This window comes from Moschus berezovskii, chromosome 8, assembly GCF_049115385.1.
Source record: "Moschus berezovskii isolate FMDL1 chromosome 8, NW_MosBer_1.0, whole genome shotgun sequence".
In the NCBI taxonomy this organism is placed as follows: Eukaryota; Metazoa; Chordata; class Mammalia; order Artiodactyla; family Moschidae; genus Moschus; species Moschus berezovskii.
The window spans coordinates 87,517,846-87,536,273 of NC_142467.1; the positions used below are offsets into that span (position 1 = coordinate 87,517,846).

Below are 18,428 nucleotides of genomic sequence, written 5' to 3' on the forward strand. Positions count from 1 at the left end.
TAAAAAATATCTTCTATTTTTTATTGAAGGATAATTGTTTTACAGAATTTTGTTGTTTTCTGTCAAACCTCAACATGATAAAGAGCCTCTTGATGAAAGTGAAAGGAGAGAAAAAGTTGGCTTAAAACTCAACATTCAAAAAAAAAAATCTGGTCCCATCACTTTATGGCGAATGGATGGGGAAACAATGGAAACAGTGAGGGACTTTATTTTCTGGGGCTCCAAAATCACTGCAGATGGTGACTGCAGCCATGAAATTAAAAGATACTTGATCCTTGGAAGAAAATCTATGACCAACCTAGACAGCATATTAAAAAGCAGAGACATTACTTTGCCAACAAAGATCTGTCTAGTCAAAGCTATGGTTTTTCCAGTGGTCATGTATGGATGTGAGAGTTGGACTATAAAGAAGGAAAAGCGCTGAAGAATTGATGCTTTTGAACTGAGATGTTGGAGAAGACTCTTGAGAGTCCCTTGGACAGCAAGGAGATCAAACCAGTCAATCATAAAGGAAATCATTCCTGAATATTCGTTGGAAGGACTGATGCTGAAGTGAAACTCCAATACTTTGGCCACCTGATGCAAAGTACTGACCATTGGAAAAGACCCTGATGCTGGGAAAGATTGAAGGTAAGAGGAGAAAGGGACGACAGAAGATAAGATGATTGGATGGCATTAACCTACCTGATGGACATGAGTTTAAGTAAACTCCAGGAGTTGGTAGACAGGGAAGCCTGGCATGCTTCAGTCCATGGGGTTGCAAAGGGTCGAACACAACTGAGCAACTGAACTGTGAGTGAATGAGAAAGTCCAAAGTACTTTCCGTGCAAAGCCCCACGAAGGATGGCACCAGACTGCATCTCTAAATCTGTCATTTCCCACTTAGTGTCCTCCTTCGCACTGTGTGCCACCTACACTGGCCTCTTTAACGTTCTCTCCATCCCTCAGGCACACCCCTGCTTCAGAGTCGCTCACTGGCGGTCCCTATTAGGAATTTGCCTCCCCAGACAGCCATGGTTTCCCCCACAGCTCTTTCATACCTTCGTTCTCACCCTGCTTTGATTTTGTGATGGTTTTTTTCACGTCAGACTAGTAGATTTTTATTTGTTTCTTGTTTGTCCCTTGTTTTTATAATGTAACCTGCATGAGAGAAAGGATTTTTATTTGTTCAGTACACTGTCCCCAGGGTCTAGCAATGTGCTAGGAACTCAATAAATACTTTTCTGAATGAATGATTCTGGCATCAGGGCCCTCTGGGCATGGCAGCTCCAAAGCCTAATATTTCTGCTGATATTCTGGGAGACCTCTTAGTGCTGAGGCTCTATTTTTCACCCTTGATCCCAGAGATACCGCCTCTATCTGACCAGTTGTAACTCTCTCATCAGCCCCAGCTTTCTGACAGTTCATCCCCAGGCTAGGATCACCGACTCTACAGGAATCTGTGTGGCAGGAGCCCTTTTCAAGACCACTCAACCCCTCTTTTTGTGGGGTCCTCACCTAGGAGGTAGGAAACTCTTGTATCTTTTGCATTTCAAACTCTGGAAATGCAATTTTTCAGACAAATCAAGTTCACCATCCCATCTCTCTTTTTACACAGCCTGGTGGTGAGGGATGAAGAATGAAGGCAGAACAACTTTCCTCTTTCCTTTCTTCCTCATCTCATCCCTACTGTTCCCAACTTATGCAAATGATAAAGACAATTGTGAGGCATAATACAGCAATAGTCCAAAAAGGGAAACACAATGAATTTTAATTAACTTCTTAAAGAGGAGCATTATGCCAGCAAATTTGGAAAACTCAGCAGTGGCCTCAGGACTGGAAAAGGTCAGTCATCATTCCAATCCCAAAGAATGGGAATGCCAAAGAATGCTCAACTACCGCACAATTGCACTCATCTCACACACTAGTAAAGTCATGCAAAAATTCTCCAAGCCAGGTTTCAGCAACATGTAAACCATGAACTTCCAGATGTTCAAGCAGGTTTTAGAAAAGGCAGAGGCACCAGAGATCAAATTGCCAACATCCGCTGGATCATGGAGAAAGCAAGAGAGTTCCAGGAAAACATCTATTTCTGCTTCATTGACTATGCCAAAGCCTTTGACTGTGTGGATCACAATAAACTGTGGAACATTCTGAAAGAGATGGGAATCCCAGACCACCTGACCTGCCTCTTGAGAAACCTGTATGCAGGTCAGGAAGCAACAGTCAGAACTGTACATGGCACAACAGACTGGTTCCAAATAGCAAAAGGAGAGCGTCAAGGCTGTATATTGTCACCCTGCTTATTTAACTTATATGCAGAGTACATCATGAGGAACGCTGGGCTGGAAGAAGCACAAGCTGGAATCAAGATTGCTGGGAGAAATATCAATAACCTCAGATATGCAGGTGACACCACCCTTATGGCAGAAAGTGAAGAGGAACTCAAAAGCCTCTTGATGAAAGTGAAAGAGGAGAGTGAAAAGGTTGGCTTGAAGCTCAACATTCAGAAAACAAAGATCATGGCATCTGGTCCCATCACTTCATGGGAAATAGATGGGGAAACAGGGGAAACAGTGTCAGACTTTATTTTTTTGGGCTCCAAAATCATTGCAGATGCTGATTGCAGCTATGAAATTAAAAGACGCTTACTCCTTGGAAGGAAAGTTATGACCAACCTAGATAGTATATTAAAAAGCAGAGACATTACTTTGCCAACCAAGGTCCGTCTAGTCAAGGCTATGGTTTTTCCCGTGGTCATGTATGGATGTGAGAGTTGGACTGTGAAGAAAGCTGATCGCCGAAGAATTGATGCTTTTGAACTGTGGTGCTGGAGAAGACTCTTGAGAGTCCCTTGGACTGCAAGGAGATCCAACCAGTCCATTCTAAAGGAGATCAATCCTGGGTGTTCATTGGCAGGATTGATGCTAAAGCTGAGAATCCAATACTTTGGCCACCTTATGGGACGAGTTGCCTACTGGAAAAGAGTCTGATGCTAGGAAGGATTGGGGATGGGAGGAGACGGGGACGACAGAGAATGAGATGGCTGGATGGCATCACCGACTTGATGGACTTGAGTTTGAGTGAACTCTGAGAGTTGGTGATGGACAGGGAGGTCTGGCGTGCTGTGATTCATGGGGTCACAAAGAGTCGGACACGACTGAGCGACTGAACTGAACTGAAAGAGGAGCATATTCTAGAACACATTTTACTCATGAGATCCACATACTTTCTTGATTCCAGAGAGAAATACTAACAATTAACTAGCCATTACAAATAGAGTGTCCATAGTACTATACAGGATTTAAATGCAACATTTAAGTGCAACATCATTTTCTTTTGGAAAAAAAACCAAACCCATCAAAAAATCCCATCTTTCATCTTGAAGCTACAGGGAATATTTTAGAATGTAAATCAAGTTGCAAACAAAGGCTGGAATGCTATACTTCCTGCTTTTCTTTGTTAGTTGATTATTAAAAAAATTCATTTTTTCTATCACGGTAAATTAAGGAAAAATATTCCATGTGGGAGGAAAAAAAATTATGATAATCTAATTTGTGAATAGTTATATTCTGAGTTTGTTAAGTAGAATTAATTTTTCTAAGTTTCAGTTCAGTTCAGTCGCTCAGTCGTGTCTGACTCTCTGCGACCCCATGAATCACAGCACGCCAGGCCTCCCTGTCCATCACCAACTCCCGGAGTTCACTCAAACTCATGTCCTTTGAGTCGGTGATGCCATCCAGCCATCTCATTCTCTGTCGTCCCCTTCTCCTCCCGCCCCCAATCCCTCCCAGCATCAGAGTCTTTTCCAGTGAGTCAACTACTAAATATTCACAACATGGTTTTACTAAAGTATTAGATGAGAAATTTTTAGCAAACTTTAAATGTTTTCTATTAAAAAAGATCTTCAATGGTTTCAAATCTGTTCTGCTTAGAATCTGACAAAACAAGAAAGCAACCTTTGATATTTTTTCCAGCATCATTGAAAGCATTTTCTTCTATGTCTTCATGATAAAACAGAACCAATTTATGTATAAACATATAGCAGCAGTTTTAGAAAAAGTTTGATTACATTTTCATTTAAATAATTTTATTTTAAAAATAAAATACTGACTGCAACAGCACACACATCTCTTCTTTTTAAAGTGCTGCACTGATTCATAGACCATCTACAGACAGATGTTTAAGAATAGAATGACCTGGGATGATGTTAATGATGTCAGAGATTTTCTTCCTTCTAATTTCAGGAATGACAGGTTATAGTCTAGGTGATAACAGAGGGGAATAGAAAATAAGAAAGGGTGGAAGAACAGGAGATGATAAATGGGGATAAGATAGACCTAGAATAAAAGATAACAGAGCTCAATTTATTATCATCTTATTAGCAGCCCATTACTTTTCCTTTGGAACTCTTTGGCAAACATCATGGTGGCCCTGAGTTCCAGTTTGGCAAACACCTATCTTTGGAAGTAAAATAGCTCTGTAACTATAGTAATAATAAAAAAAATATGATGATAATAATAATAAATCTTACAATATCATTTCTAAGAAGTCAAAGTCACTCAGTTGTGTCTGACTCTTTACAACTCTGGAATTCTCCAGACCCGAATACTGGAGTGGGTAGCCATTCCATTCTCCAGGGGATCTTCCCAACCCAGGGATTGAACCCAGGTCTCCTGCATTGCAGGCGGATTCTTTAGCAGCTGAATCACAAGGGAAACCCAAAAATACTGGAGTGGGTAGCCTATCTCTTCTCCAGGGGAACTTTCTGACCCAGGAATCGAACTGGGGTCTCCTGCATTGCAGGCAGATTCTTTCCCAACTGAGCTATCAAGGAAGCCCATCATTTCTAAAGTTCTAGTCATTAAAATCACATCTCAATACTCTTTGCTATATCCTTGAATCACTTATATTCAGTTCAGTTCAGTTCAGTCGCTCAGTCGTGTCTGACTCTTTGCAACCCCATGAATCACAGCATGCCAGGCCTACCTGTACATCACCAACTCCCGGAGTTCCTTAGAGTAGACTAATTTTCTTCAGGCAATGAGCCATGGTAATTTGTGAGACAGCTTTTCTTTCTCTCTCACTTAGTTGAAGCTACAGATGTATCAACAATATTGTAAAACCAGCATTTTTGTTTATTTTGGTCTGTAATATTGCTTTTACATTTCACTATGAAACAGCAATGATTTTATAAGTAAAATGCAAGAAATAAGGGAGTATATTTGAGTTTATATTTTTTTCTTCTTACGTCAAAGTTCAAAACATTCATCTGGTTCATTCATTCCAGGGTAGAATAGATTTTTCTATCACTAACACACACCTAATTTTGAGTTTCTGAGAAAGGTGTTTTGGAGGCTCTCAATTTTTCCAGTGATCTTCAGCAGAAACTGAACTACAAGAATTATGTGAATTACTTTACCAAGGGTTTGTGTTTTTTTTAGTATTTTTAAAAGGGATTTAAATATTCAGTGGCACTGGGGAAACAACACTGGTTCTCAGCATTTGGAAAAATGTCCCTGAATCCACTAAAATGCAATTTCCTGACTACTGTGTTATGCTAAATAAATCAAGTCCTCTTGGTCTCAAACATCCATTTCTATAATTTGGGTGAAGCTGGGGCTGAAGGAGTAAAAACAGGCTGAGACTCGTCAGGAATTAATAGATTATCTTAAACTCCCACTTCCATGTTTCTTCATCAAGATGATGAATTTGGGTACCTTTGTTAGGAGCCCTAACATCTGAGTAGCCAGGATAGGCCTGAGACCTTGCTTAGGCCTAAGTTTCGATTTCCTGGAGACCGGGTGGAGGCTAAGTTCACAGAAACGCCTCCCTAAGAAAATCCCACTGGAGCCAAAAATAAGAAACTCCTCCCTAGAAAAGTCCCGCCTGTGCCAAAAATCAGGCCAATCAGAGGAAAACGGGAAATCCCCCAGAAAAACCCCCGCGCATGAACTGGCCAATGAGCTTCTGCGCGCACATGAACTGGCCAATGAGCTTCTGCCAGCTTGATTGTTTGAACAAAAATAGGTGCTTATGTAATCTGAGACTATAAAAACCGCTGTGACCTGGACTCAGGGCTCTTGTCTGCACTCCACTGCGCTGGAGGAGGCATGAGTCCTAGCTTGAGCTAGAAATAAACCCCATTCTTGCTTTTGCATTGCTGCGAGTGTCTTATTCTACCAGTTTGAGGGGACTGGACTCAGGGCATAACACCTTTCTTTACTTGCTAATACTCTGGTTGAAGTAGACAAATATACACTCCAGTAGGTCAACTTTGTTTGTTTAAGATTAAAAGAGTTTATTTATAGGAAACTGTACAAGTCATAATTGAAATGTTATATTAGAACTCTTTTACAATTATTTTTTTAAGCTCTCAAATCACATGGTTTATTGAATACTTCATAATTAAATTGTCTGTGATATGTATCCCTGCCTTCTTTAACGAAGACCTAGAAGGGTCAAATGCTTTCTTTATCTTATATAATACTCATAAAACCTTTATGTAGAAAAGACCATTCTTATCTCTACTGTTAAAGATACAGGCATTCATTTATTTGCCTGAGATCATGCAATCCCCACACGCACCTACAGCACAGACCCTGACATGTGGGCCCCAAATCTGGGTCTACTGGCCACCATGTGCTTGTCCTGCTACACATTTATTCTCTGAATTGTACTTGAAACTAAAATTGTCGTTTCTCTCTACAATTTTCCTCTTGTTCTCAGAATGAAAACTAAGAACTAAATTTCTTTTAAATGAAAGTTAAGACAAGATCTGAATATTCCTAATTTTGATCCAAAACCCAGATCACAAGCTACAGAATCTCTTTTTGTTAAATAATTTTCTTTTGGAATATGTATTTTTCACAGACTTCATGTTTATGATGATGATGTTACCCATCATGCCTCAAATAAAGAACTCTTTTTCCTCCCAGCTCTCAAAGAAAACTCCATGTGCAACTTTCCATGAAAACCATTTTGTTTAGGTTGAAATTAAGGGAGAGATGTCACTTCAGTTACTCCATATGAAATATTGCTGGGAGTTGACTGAGATTGCCAAGGTAGTGCCCAAGTTACTGAATGTGTGCATTTTAATAGTGGAAGTCATTTGTGGGAAGAAACTAAAAGTTTAGACTGGCAACTTCTGATAAATACACTAGAAAGCGATATGTGCTAATTTGGCCTCAGATGTCAGCTCCCGGTTGCTGTTTGGTTGATCCTCTAGATCTGCTTCCCAGCTGACCTCACTTTCTTGGGTGTGACACCTGGGGGGCTTCTCAAAGTCAAACTTGAAAACCCCACTGCTAACCTGTGTCCATGTGCCCTTCCCAAATGGCTTATTTTAGATTTCAACTCTTTAAATACATATGCAACAAATTTCTAAGTTACTCAATGCTCTGCTTCCCAAGAAAAATGCATCATGAAAATCATATTCCTTAGAGCAAAAGATATTTTACAATCAATTTGTTTGATTACAAGTCACTCTCTATCTTATATGTGGAGAGAGAGAGAGAGAGAGGAGAGAAAGAGATGAAGACATATTGACCTGGCCGGATGGCATTTTTACTTAGCACATGTAGGAAACCATGGCAAGTTGAGTCAGGCTTTGATTCGCAAAGCTACTAGTACTATTTAAGTTTCCATTATTGTCTCTGTGTTTTAAAATTCAAATTTTTCTTCCAGGGGAGAGGGTTTGGGGAATTGGGAAGAAGGAGGCTTGGAACTAAGAGCAGATTAATTGAGGAAGATGAGCTTTAGCAATCTTTGCAAGGGTGATGGCCTCGCCCAGAATTAATCCTGATCTCGCTGAGGAGTTTCAATTGTTATAGGCTCATCCCTTTTATTAATATGCCTTAAAACTGAGACTGAATATTGAAGGCTGTTACCAGGAAAATACTGTGCTTAAAGATGAGGTAGTACCCAGATATGGAAGCACCAAGTGTCTATCAACATACTGTGGACAAAGATGTGATATGTGTGTGTGTGTGTGTGTGTGTATGAATAATACCCAGACATAAAAAAATAAACTTTTGCCATTTGCAACAACATGAATGGACCTAAAGAGTATTACGCTTAATGAAATTAGTCAAAGACAAACATTGTATGTTATCACTTAAATGTGGAATCTAAAAAATCTCCTGTATTGCAAGCAGATTCTATACAGTCTAAGCCACCAGGGAATCCCAAAATTAAATAAATGTATATGCAAAACAGACTCATAGATACAGAAAACAAATGAGTGGATAGCAATGGGGAGAGGGAAGGTGGAAGAGGCAATATAAAGGTATGGAACGAAGATATACAAACTACGTATAAAATACTTAAGAAACATGGATATATTGTACACCACAGGGAAACAGTCATTATTTTGTAATAACTTTAAGTGGAATATAAATTATAAAAATACAGAATCACTATGCTGTACACCTAAAACTAATATAATACTGTAAGCCAACTATATATAGCTCAATTAAAGAGTAAGTACTTCTTAATGCTTTTGGGAAATGTAAATAAACTGCAATATTTGAAAACAAAAACAAGCAAAAATATATGGAAATGTGTGCAATATCTGTGTTTCTCCTGTATGATTTCTTAATCTGTATCATGATCCCCAAAGCTCCATGGAAAAGACAGAACGGGTGATCTAGAAGATGGGAGTCTAGTCCTGTGAGCCAGGGACGGCTCACTGATCACTCAGCAGATGCTTCTCCACCAATCTGGAGGAGGGCAGGGCAGCACACGGGTCTGGAATGAGGGAGAGGCACCCAACTACACAGTGTCAGCCTCTTTGTTCCCCAATCAGGCATCGAGCCACAGCAGGTGGAAACAACGTTCAGCATGCTAACGTCAGCGTGACCTAAGCTGCCTACACAGACATCACTCCTAATGGACATGTGGATCACACTTTGGGAAATAAAGGGATCAAAAAGAAGATAAACATCCCTCCAGGAAATCAGAGTATGTGTGTCTTTAAGTATGTAACCACTACTCATAACAGGAAGAATCAGGAAATGATGTCCATCAGTGAGGAAGTTGATAAACACATGAAGATAAATCCACATGTGAAAGTGAAAGTCACTCAGTCGTGTCCGACTCTTTGAGACACCATGGACTATACAGTCCATGGAATTCTCCAGGCCAGAATACTGGAGTAGGTAGCCTTTCCCTTCTCCAGGGGATCTTCCCAACCCAGGGATCGAACCCAGGTCTCCCGCGTTGCAGGCGGATTCTTTACCAGCTGAGCCACAAGGGAAGCCCAGAAATCCACATAATGGAATATTATATCCCATCCTAAAGAATGAACCAGGACAACATGCAAATATTAATATTTACAGATAAACCATTTCATTAAAAGGTTCACACGTATCAAATTGTTTTTGTACAATTTAACAGACTGCAATAATCATTAATAATAATAAAAATGAAATATCTACAGGTGCAATAAAACTATCTAAAAAAAGCAAGAAAATACAGCATACCAAATACTAAGTGTGGCTGAGGGGGCGCCAAGATACACACGGATTATTATCCTCGCCTTGGTGTCTGTTTCTGGTAGTTTCATGAGTGCTTATTACATTGTTTAAAGCAACTAAATAAAAGCAGGCTATGGCACCCAAACACAGGGTGGTGGTACCTGTTGGTGACATCATGGTCCCAAATTAGTATGAGGATACAGAAGAGCCAGGCAATAAATGAAGCTTAGGACCAGGGTCAGATCACAGTGGGTCGGCTGAGTGCACGGACCCACCCAGTGGATTTTCCAAGATCCCAAATGTATAATTAGCCTGAACATCCCTATAAGTTGACACAGCTGACACAGATAGCACCTGACGTGTAGGGCAAGAACTGCCATGGTTGGGAAGAACAAGTGGAAGCTTCTGAAATGGCTCCAAGCTTTAAGCAAAGGAAACAAAGAAAAAAAAAAGAAAGCAGGATATGGGTGGAATAATAAAAAGATTATGCCATGAAACAAATACTGTGATGAATACAATTCTGTGCACCTCAGAGAGGCAGCACAGACATACAGAGAGATAGATGGGTGTCTATATGTGTATAGAGGGAGAAGAAATCCTGAAATAAATGCAATCAGCATGAAATACAGATAGACTGACCTGTTTCCTACTTTAAAAGTTATGCATCTGCAAAGGTCCAACCAGTGTTTTGACATCTATATCAGTTGTGATTTCACTGGGCCATGCAGTTCATTTGCAGTTGATGACCAGGATTCTACCAGCTTTTTGTTTAAAGATGATTTAAGAACATCTTTCTTCACATTAATTACTGTTGGCTCAGACAGTAAAGACTCTGCTTGCAACGCAGAAGACCTGGGTTTGATCCCTAGGTTAGGAAGATCCTTTGGAAAAGCGAATGACTACCCATTCCAGTATCTTTGCCTGGAGGATTCCACGGACAGAGGAGCCTGCTGGGCTACAGTCCAGGAGGTTGTACTGAGTCAGACATGGTTGAGGGACTAACACTTTCACTTTCTTCACAATACAGTACCACGTACACTCTTAAATACTATTTACGTTTTTGCCAAAAGCAAACTACAATCCACTTCACCATAATTATCACCCTGACCTTTTCCTCTTTTACAATTAATTTCTTTAGACCTCTGCTACTGACTCCCTGCTATGAATGAAGACAAAATTAGTTCAGTTCCATGTTTCACTACTCCCGTTCTCCTTCACCTGCAATTTCAATTCTCAAGTCATAGAGGATGGATTATTTTTAGCACAGTGGTACAGAATAAACTTTCATTTAATAATAGAAAATACAGCAAAACCCCTACAGGTGGTGTCAGGATCACTGAAATGGATCTAACTCTGGCCTTTCTGCATCACAGGGCACAGAACGGTACTCCTGTTGCTGCTATAAATACATTTCCCTATAAATGCAGTCTGTGGGTTGGAATGTGTGCTACCTGGTCACCTACCCTTGCTTGCTCAACAGTGCTTGCTGAGAGTGAAAGCTCTGGAATAAATCTAGCAGGTTGGAATCCTGGCCCCATGGTTTCATATCCATTAAAACTTGCGAAGGTTACGTAAGACTCTCTGTGTCTCAGTTTCTTCTGCTGTAAAGCGAGTTGATAATAGTAACCAGGGCTTCCTCGATGGTTCAGTGATAAAGAATACGCCTGCTAATGTAGGAGACACCGGTTCAATCCTTGACATGCAAAGATCTCATACGCCACAGAGCACCTAAACCCGGGGTCTAGAGCCCAAGAGCTGCAACAACTGAAGCTCACAGGCCCCAGAGCCGGCTCTTCACAACACAAGAAGCCCCTGCAATAAGCCCACCCACAAGCCACAACTAGAGAGCAGCCCCTGCTCGCCGCCAACTAGAGAAAAGCCCTGGCAGCAACGAAGACCCAGTACAGCCAAAAATAAATAAATAAAAAACTTAAAAAAAAACAGTAACCAAACTCACAGCACTGTATTATGACTTAATAAGAAAACCTATGCAAAGTGGTTTAAGTGTAGCTGAGAGCACATTAAGTGTTCCATAAATATTAGTTTTTATTAATGCTATTTTGGTGCATTACTTACAGGCAGATGCAAACAAAAAATTACTTATAAAGCAAAATAAAAAGTGCTTATTTGTTATGAGAGCAGAAAGTAGGTTTGGGTTTAGGAGCCCGGTCTTTCTTATTTAAGGGAGTCAAGTGAAATTGAAAGTTGCACAGTTGTGTCTGATTCTTTGTGACCCCATGGACTATACAGTCCATAGAATTCTCTAGGCCAGAATACCGGAGTGGGTAGCCTATCCCTTCTCCAGCGGATCTTCCTGACCCAGGAATAGAACCGAGGTCTCCTGCATTGCAGACGGATTCTTTAAGAGGGAGTTGGTTTATATTTTAACTACAGGGCTGCAAATTATTTTTTAAGAAGATTTAAAAGATGATAGCTTTGTGTTTTTAAATTAATGACCTAAAACATTTCCCAAAATTTATAGTTCTCTTACTTGAATCTCAATTTTTAATATGTAGTGTTCTTTTTGGGAAATAGTCAATCAGCTTATTTATTATTTATTTTAAAGTTAATATACTTTTGGAAATATGAGAAAAGCAAGTGCTTTTCAGTTTAGCACAGACGTTTATTTTCCATGGTTTATCAAAGCAGAGTTGGAACAGCCACTAATGACACTGTGCCAACAACTTTCATGAGTTTCATGAGTATAAATAAATATATTTGTTGTCAGAAATCCCAAACAACTAAATGCTGTGGTAATGGAACAAAGCTGAAGACTCTTCAGAATAAATTGCAAACAACTATTTGACATGTGAAGGGCCATTGAAGGGAAACTTTCCAATATAATGATGCTATTTTTCTGCCTTCAATTTAAGCCAGGAAAGAATAACTCAAGGAATGTCAGAGAAGGTATAGTCTGGAAGAGGGGATCATGTAAGGACATCTGGTACCTAGTTGTGCTTATCCAAGTGGACTGAAGTTCAAATTAACATTTTTTGTTATATAAAAAAAATGTGGACAGTCCTCTGACATACCCTTTCATATTATATTGATGTGTTCTACTTTTCTTAATTTAAATTAGATAGATTCAGATGAATAAATCTTTGAAAAGAGTAAATAACTGAAACAACCTTCTTTTTGGATGTGAATAGTTTACCACGATATCTTTTCCTAAGTTTGTCCTTTGAATTACAACCGAAGTAAAATAAGTTTATTAAGGAAGTGGAAAAAATCAGATAAAGGAAAACTTCCCATGATGAAGATCACTGGCCTCTTTCCAAATACAATCTCAACTCTGGCCCCATATTTTCTTTGCATTTGGACATTCAACCCAAGTAAAAGAACTTAACTTACTATATACCCTGTTCCCAATGAATCAGTGTAGCTTACAATATATCAAGAACTGTTTCAGGCTCTATAATAAATGAAATTTATCAGCATGAAATAAGACAGAGTTTTTGTCCTCAATGACCTTACTCAAGTGTTGAAGTGAGATGGTCAATAAACAAGTAACACACAAAATCAATAAGACAATTCCTCAAAGTTATTAAGCTGACTTTGCAGTTTCTTGTTAATACTAACACCATTTTCCTAATCACAGGAAAATGTGATGGAGTCACCTTTCTTATTTCTGAATAGATCTAGTAACTCACAGATTAGAAAAGATTTCTTTGGAGAATTTCACTGCCATATGAACAGAAATATAAAATGTGCTACAACAGAAATAGGAAGGGCATCATTTAAAACTAAATCTTTTAGTTCTATTATATTTTAACATTCATTGTAATCCATACAAAAATGAAAATATCTTACCTTCAACAGTTGGTTAAAAGTAATTGCTATCACTGTATTTTTATTTAGAATAAACACTAACTTTAAATTTATGGCAACACTTTTTACATTGATACTATATAAAATGACTATAATTTAAAACCTGTAATGAGTGTAACAACAGTTTGCAGTCTTCCCAGATGCATTATACCACCAATTACATTAAATAAATTTATGTAAGGAAATACCACTTGTTCTTTTACATAAAGAAAGAGTATAACCCAAAGAAAATTGATAATAGTCACTTTCAAGACCTATCCAAATAAATATGACTTAGACACAAAGTCAAGGCTTCATAAAACCTTTAGTTTTCAGATTCTAATCACCACTTCTTCTAATTCTGCTATTCCCCACCAGTCCCAAACATTAAATCATATAATTTTTTCTGGGCATTGGTTAAATAGATGTGGCTGCCTGGGCAGGAAATCAGGAAGGAGACGACTGGATTCAGGGCTCCGGGTGGTGCCTCCATTACATCAATAGCCCCCTTTCCTAAAGAACATAGACAAGTGTGAATAAAGAGTTGCAGTGTCTTTAGCCAAACTCTGTCTTGGCTCTACATGTTGTTTTGATGAAATGTGATGTAGAAAATGCTCATTCCGTTTTCAACTAAGAAGTAATACATTGTTGGATGATTAATGGAACTGTCAAAACCACTCTCATCAGTTGGTGGCTGTACCTTCTCACCTATAATCAAACTCTCTCTTTGTTCCTAAGTCCACCACCCTTGGATCTAGTTTGTATATGACTCCAGAAGTAAAAAAGTAAAGAGGTGGGGTGATAAAAGGTTGAGCAAGAGAATCAACCCCAAAAGAGGGGGCAAGAAAAATACAGAACATAGCAAGGAAAGAGTGGTTCAACCCAGACTCCTGCAGATCCCTAACTCTCTAGTCCAGTTCTTTGTGTGCTCACGCTCTACTTCTATCTAGGAAATAGTTCCTCTTCCTATCCGTCCTCCATCATTATACTCTAGATTTTACTTTCCCCACATTTTTGTTGACAGAGAGGGACACAGTTTTTATAACCAAGTAACAGAAAGAGACATTACTTTGTCAACAAAGGTCCGTCTAGTCAAGGCTATGGTTTTTCCAGTGGTCATGTATGGATGTGAGAGTTGGACTATAATGAAAGCTGAGCACAGAAGAATTGATGCTTTTGAACTGTGGTGTTGAAGAAGACTCTTGAGAGTCCTTTGGACTGCAAGGAGATCCAACCAGTCCATCCTAAAGGAAATGAGTCCTGAATATTCACTGGAAGGACTGATGCTGAAGCTGAAACTCCAATACTTTGGCCACCTGATGCAAAGAGCTGATTCATTTGAAAAGACCCTGATGCTGGGAAAGACTGAGGGCAGACATGGGTTTGGGTGTACTACGGGAGTTGGTGATGGACAGGGAGGCCTGGCGTGCTGCAGTTCATGGGGTTGCAAAGAGTCGGACATGACTGAGCAACTGAACTGAACTGAAACGATCCCAAATACTGCCTTTTGGAAAGGGTAAAATACCAAAAGACTTAATTATATATACCAGGTATTGAAGGTAAAAGGTCTAAATGAACTTGTGATAATATTTTCACCAGAAGCAATTACGATATATGTTTGGCACTACTGAATCAAAAAAAATAAAAAAAGCTCTCAGTTAATATCCTAGTAGGCATAAGGAATAAGTTCAGATTACTGAATTTTCCATATATATTTTTCTACCTCAGAAACATTAGACTGGCAAAAACTCCAAAATAATTTTTTTGAACTCTGAATAGATAAAAACACTTATGTAACAAAATGAGAAAAGATATACTCTATTAAAGCTTTTAGAAAATGAGTTCAGTTAACAATAAATTGATTTAAGTAATAACTGAAAAGACAAACATTATACTTTAATACTACCAGAAGCATCATAATTTTCTAAACCTTTACATTAATTAAAACTAGACACACTTAAAAGCTTCCTGAATTTCATAATTTTGATAAAGTTTTCAAAGTACATTTAACAAGTGAATTTATTCTATTTGAGGAATGCTGATAAAATTTATATTTCAATATTACAGTCCCAAACTCATATTCCAGAAAAGTATTAGTTTTTTTTAAAGATCTTTACTTGACTAAGCTATTTTCTAGGAGATTACCTGCTGTGATAATTTCCAAACCCTCCTTGAGTCAATTATGCTTATGTTTTATTAGATGGTCAGTTATGCACAATATCCAATACAAAACTTACAGTCTTTATTTTATAACATATGACAGAGTACCTCTAATGCATTGCTTTAATATATTCCACTTGAACTTATCTTTACCTAATTTTAATGTTTGATATAATTTCATAAGTGAGATAGAAAACTATTAAGGAAAAATAAAAACTGTTGGATTGCTACCATTCTCACTACAATATAGAAACTGAGATAAACCAAATGTGAAATGATACTGGTTCTTTTTTCCAAATGAAACCCATTAAATATACAAATCAACACAAAACTACTCTAAGGTTATTCCTTCACGTTCATATTAAAATAAATCATCATAATTGTGATTAAATTCTCCAAAACTCAAAACAAAGTCATATTTTTCTCAGATTCAGAGTCAGACATGTCCCTTGAAAGGGAGATACTCACCTTCACATTTCTGAGTAGTTTCACTCTGCTTGTGACCAGCAGGACATTTGCATTCAAAAGAGCCCACTGTATTGATACAGTTTCCTCCCTGGCATATCCCAGGAATAGCCTGGCATTCATCAACATCTGTAAGAAGAAAGTATTTTCGATATAGATACCACTAATTTTCAGAATATTTATCTACACATGCGTATTTTTTTAATGTATAGCAGAAATCCACTTGTTCTCAACGGAATAGTTTGAGGGGAGTCAGGATCCTTTTGTATGCATGCATTTTAATTTAGGTAAATGGTATATGTTAAAGACCTCATTTTGTCTCTTGGTTTTGACTTTAGAATTTTGTTTCTAAAATCCATCCATACTGTTTTGTGGACAACCAATCCCTTGCTTTGATTTGCTGCAGAAGGCTTCCTTTTATTTTTAATTGGAATATAATTGCTTTACAATGTTGTTTTAGTATCTGCTTGAGCCTCCCTCCCTACTCGCCTCCCCCACTTTACCCCATCCCTCTAGGTTTCTCCGAGCACCAAGCTGAGCTCCCTGTGTTATACAGCAGTTTCCCACTAGCTGTTTTACACGCATATGTCAAGGCTACTTCCTCAATCTGTCCACTCTCCTGGTGATGAATATTCAGCATCCTCTAACTTTTCATCACCTCAGGAGAACAAACATATAATCTGAAAAGACTTATATCTATTAAAGTAATTTAAGTCTTAGTTTCAAATCTTTGCCCGAAGAAAATTTCAGGTCTAGGTGGCTTTGCTGTTAAATTCTTTCGAACACTGAAGAAAGAAACATACACAAAGCCACACAGAAAAGAGGAGAGAGGACACTGCCCAACCCATTTCACTGAGTTGGCATCACCCTGAAGTCAAAGCCAGACGAAGAACTTATATAAGAAGGAATTGATATAAGGAGGAAAACAAGAAGAATAACGTCTTTTGGGGATGAGTATACAAAAATTATTAGCAAGTCAACTTTAGCAGTATATAAAATATAGAAACCTTTAGCAATATATAAAAAGTTAATATATCATGACTAAGTAAAACGTTTATTCCAGGAATTTAAGGTTTCCACATTCAAACATAAATCAATTCATCAAACATTAAGGAAGAGACAACATTGAATTATCTCCTGGATGTGAAAAAAGCAACAGCAAAGTTCTATTCATGATCACTAATAGATTTTTTAAAATCTCAGTAAGCCAGAAATACAAGGCAATGTCTTCCACCTGATAAAGACTCTATATAAAAAAACTACAGCTAACACATTATAGGAGATTGGGAAAATTTTCTTTATTTAGAGTTTCTGAGTCTTTCATTTTATATCTAAATTCACCTTAATTTCTGTGTAAAAAGTAATTCAGTATATTGTTATGATGAACATGGTATATAACAGGGCATACAATATATAAGCTTATGCAGATTTACATTAGCTATCCAAATTGACAGCCCAACATAACAGATTTATTAATATTATATCTTTATATAACAATTGATATATTCATTGTAAGAAACATTAAAGATGCAGAAAAACAGAAAATCAAGAGATAACCATTTATACATTAGTAGTCTGTTCTTTCAGAATTATTCACACACAAATTCAGAGTGGTGGTCTGTTAATTTAATCAGAGTAAGATCACACTATATGTGTTGTTTTGCCTCTTACCGTTTTCCATTAAAATATTTCATTGATACATTTCTATGTCAGTGTATATTGATTTATCCTGTTATTTTTTGGTAAACCCACAAATTTGGTATATCTTACTGTGTAAACTGGGGCTTCCCCAGTGGCTTAGCAGTAAAGACTCCATCTGCAATGCAGGAGACTCAGGAGACAAGGGTTTGATCCCTGGGTTGGGAATATCCCCGAGGAAATGACAACCCACTCCAGTATTCGTGCCTGGAAAATCCCATGGACAGAGGAACCCTGCAGGCTACAGTGCACAGGGTCGCAAAAGAATCGGACACAGTTGGGCACAGCACACAAAATATTTTTATCCTGAGATGAAAATAGTTATCACTGTCTTTTTAAAGGATATCTGATCCAAACAAAAAGCAACTAAAATGAATTATATGACAAGAAGTTTATATACTGAACAGTTTAATTTACAAGATTTCAAACTGCATTATTTTAAAAATGTACTACATTTCTAGCCTCATTACAGTGTGGTAAAAAACATTCATATAAACCACTTTTTTCCTGGTAGATAAATCAGAGAAAGAATTATTTGGTATAAAATGAAAAATGAGGCCAAACCTATAAATCCCTTAATACTGTTCATTAAAAACTTTGACTACATATTTAGTAGATTCAGGAATTTTTCAAAGGAAAAAGCATTCTGACTTTACAGGGTTTATTTTATAATTGCCTGAAAAGTACTTTTCCTAGAAAAAATAAATAGAACTTTTATTTTTGAAATATCCTACGCAGCTATACAGAATTAATTTCTTTTAGGGAGATTATTAATCACTAAAATAAAAAAGAAAGCTTTAAAGAGATCTTATTGAATAATTAACAGGAACCTAGAAGCACACA

At 37.9% G+C, this 18,428-nt stretch overlaps 1 protein-coding gene across 3 annotated transcripts in view; it reads right to left on the bottom strand.

Moving 5' to 3' along the window:
* The window catches only part of FBN2 (fibrillin 2), a 226,928-nt gene that overhangs the window by 141,609 nt on the left and 66,891 nt on the right, over positions 1 to 18,428 (bottom strand). For all 3 annotated transcript variants that reach the window (XM_088838382.1, XM_055429280.2, XM_088838381.1), the window contains exon 7: positions 15,891 to 16,016. In XM_088838382.1, the coding sequence (XP_088694508.1) occupies positions 15,891 to 16,016 (126 nt within the window). The remainder of the gene's footprint in view (positions 1 to 15,890; positions 16,017 to 18,428) is intronic.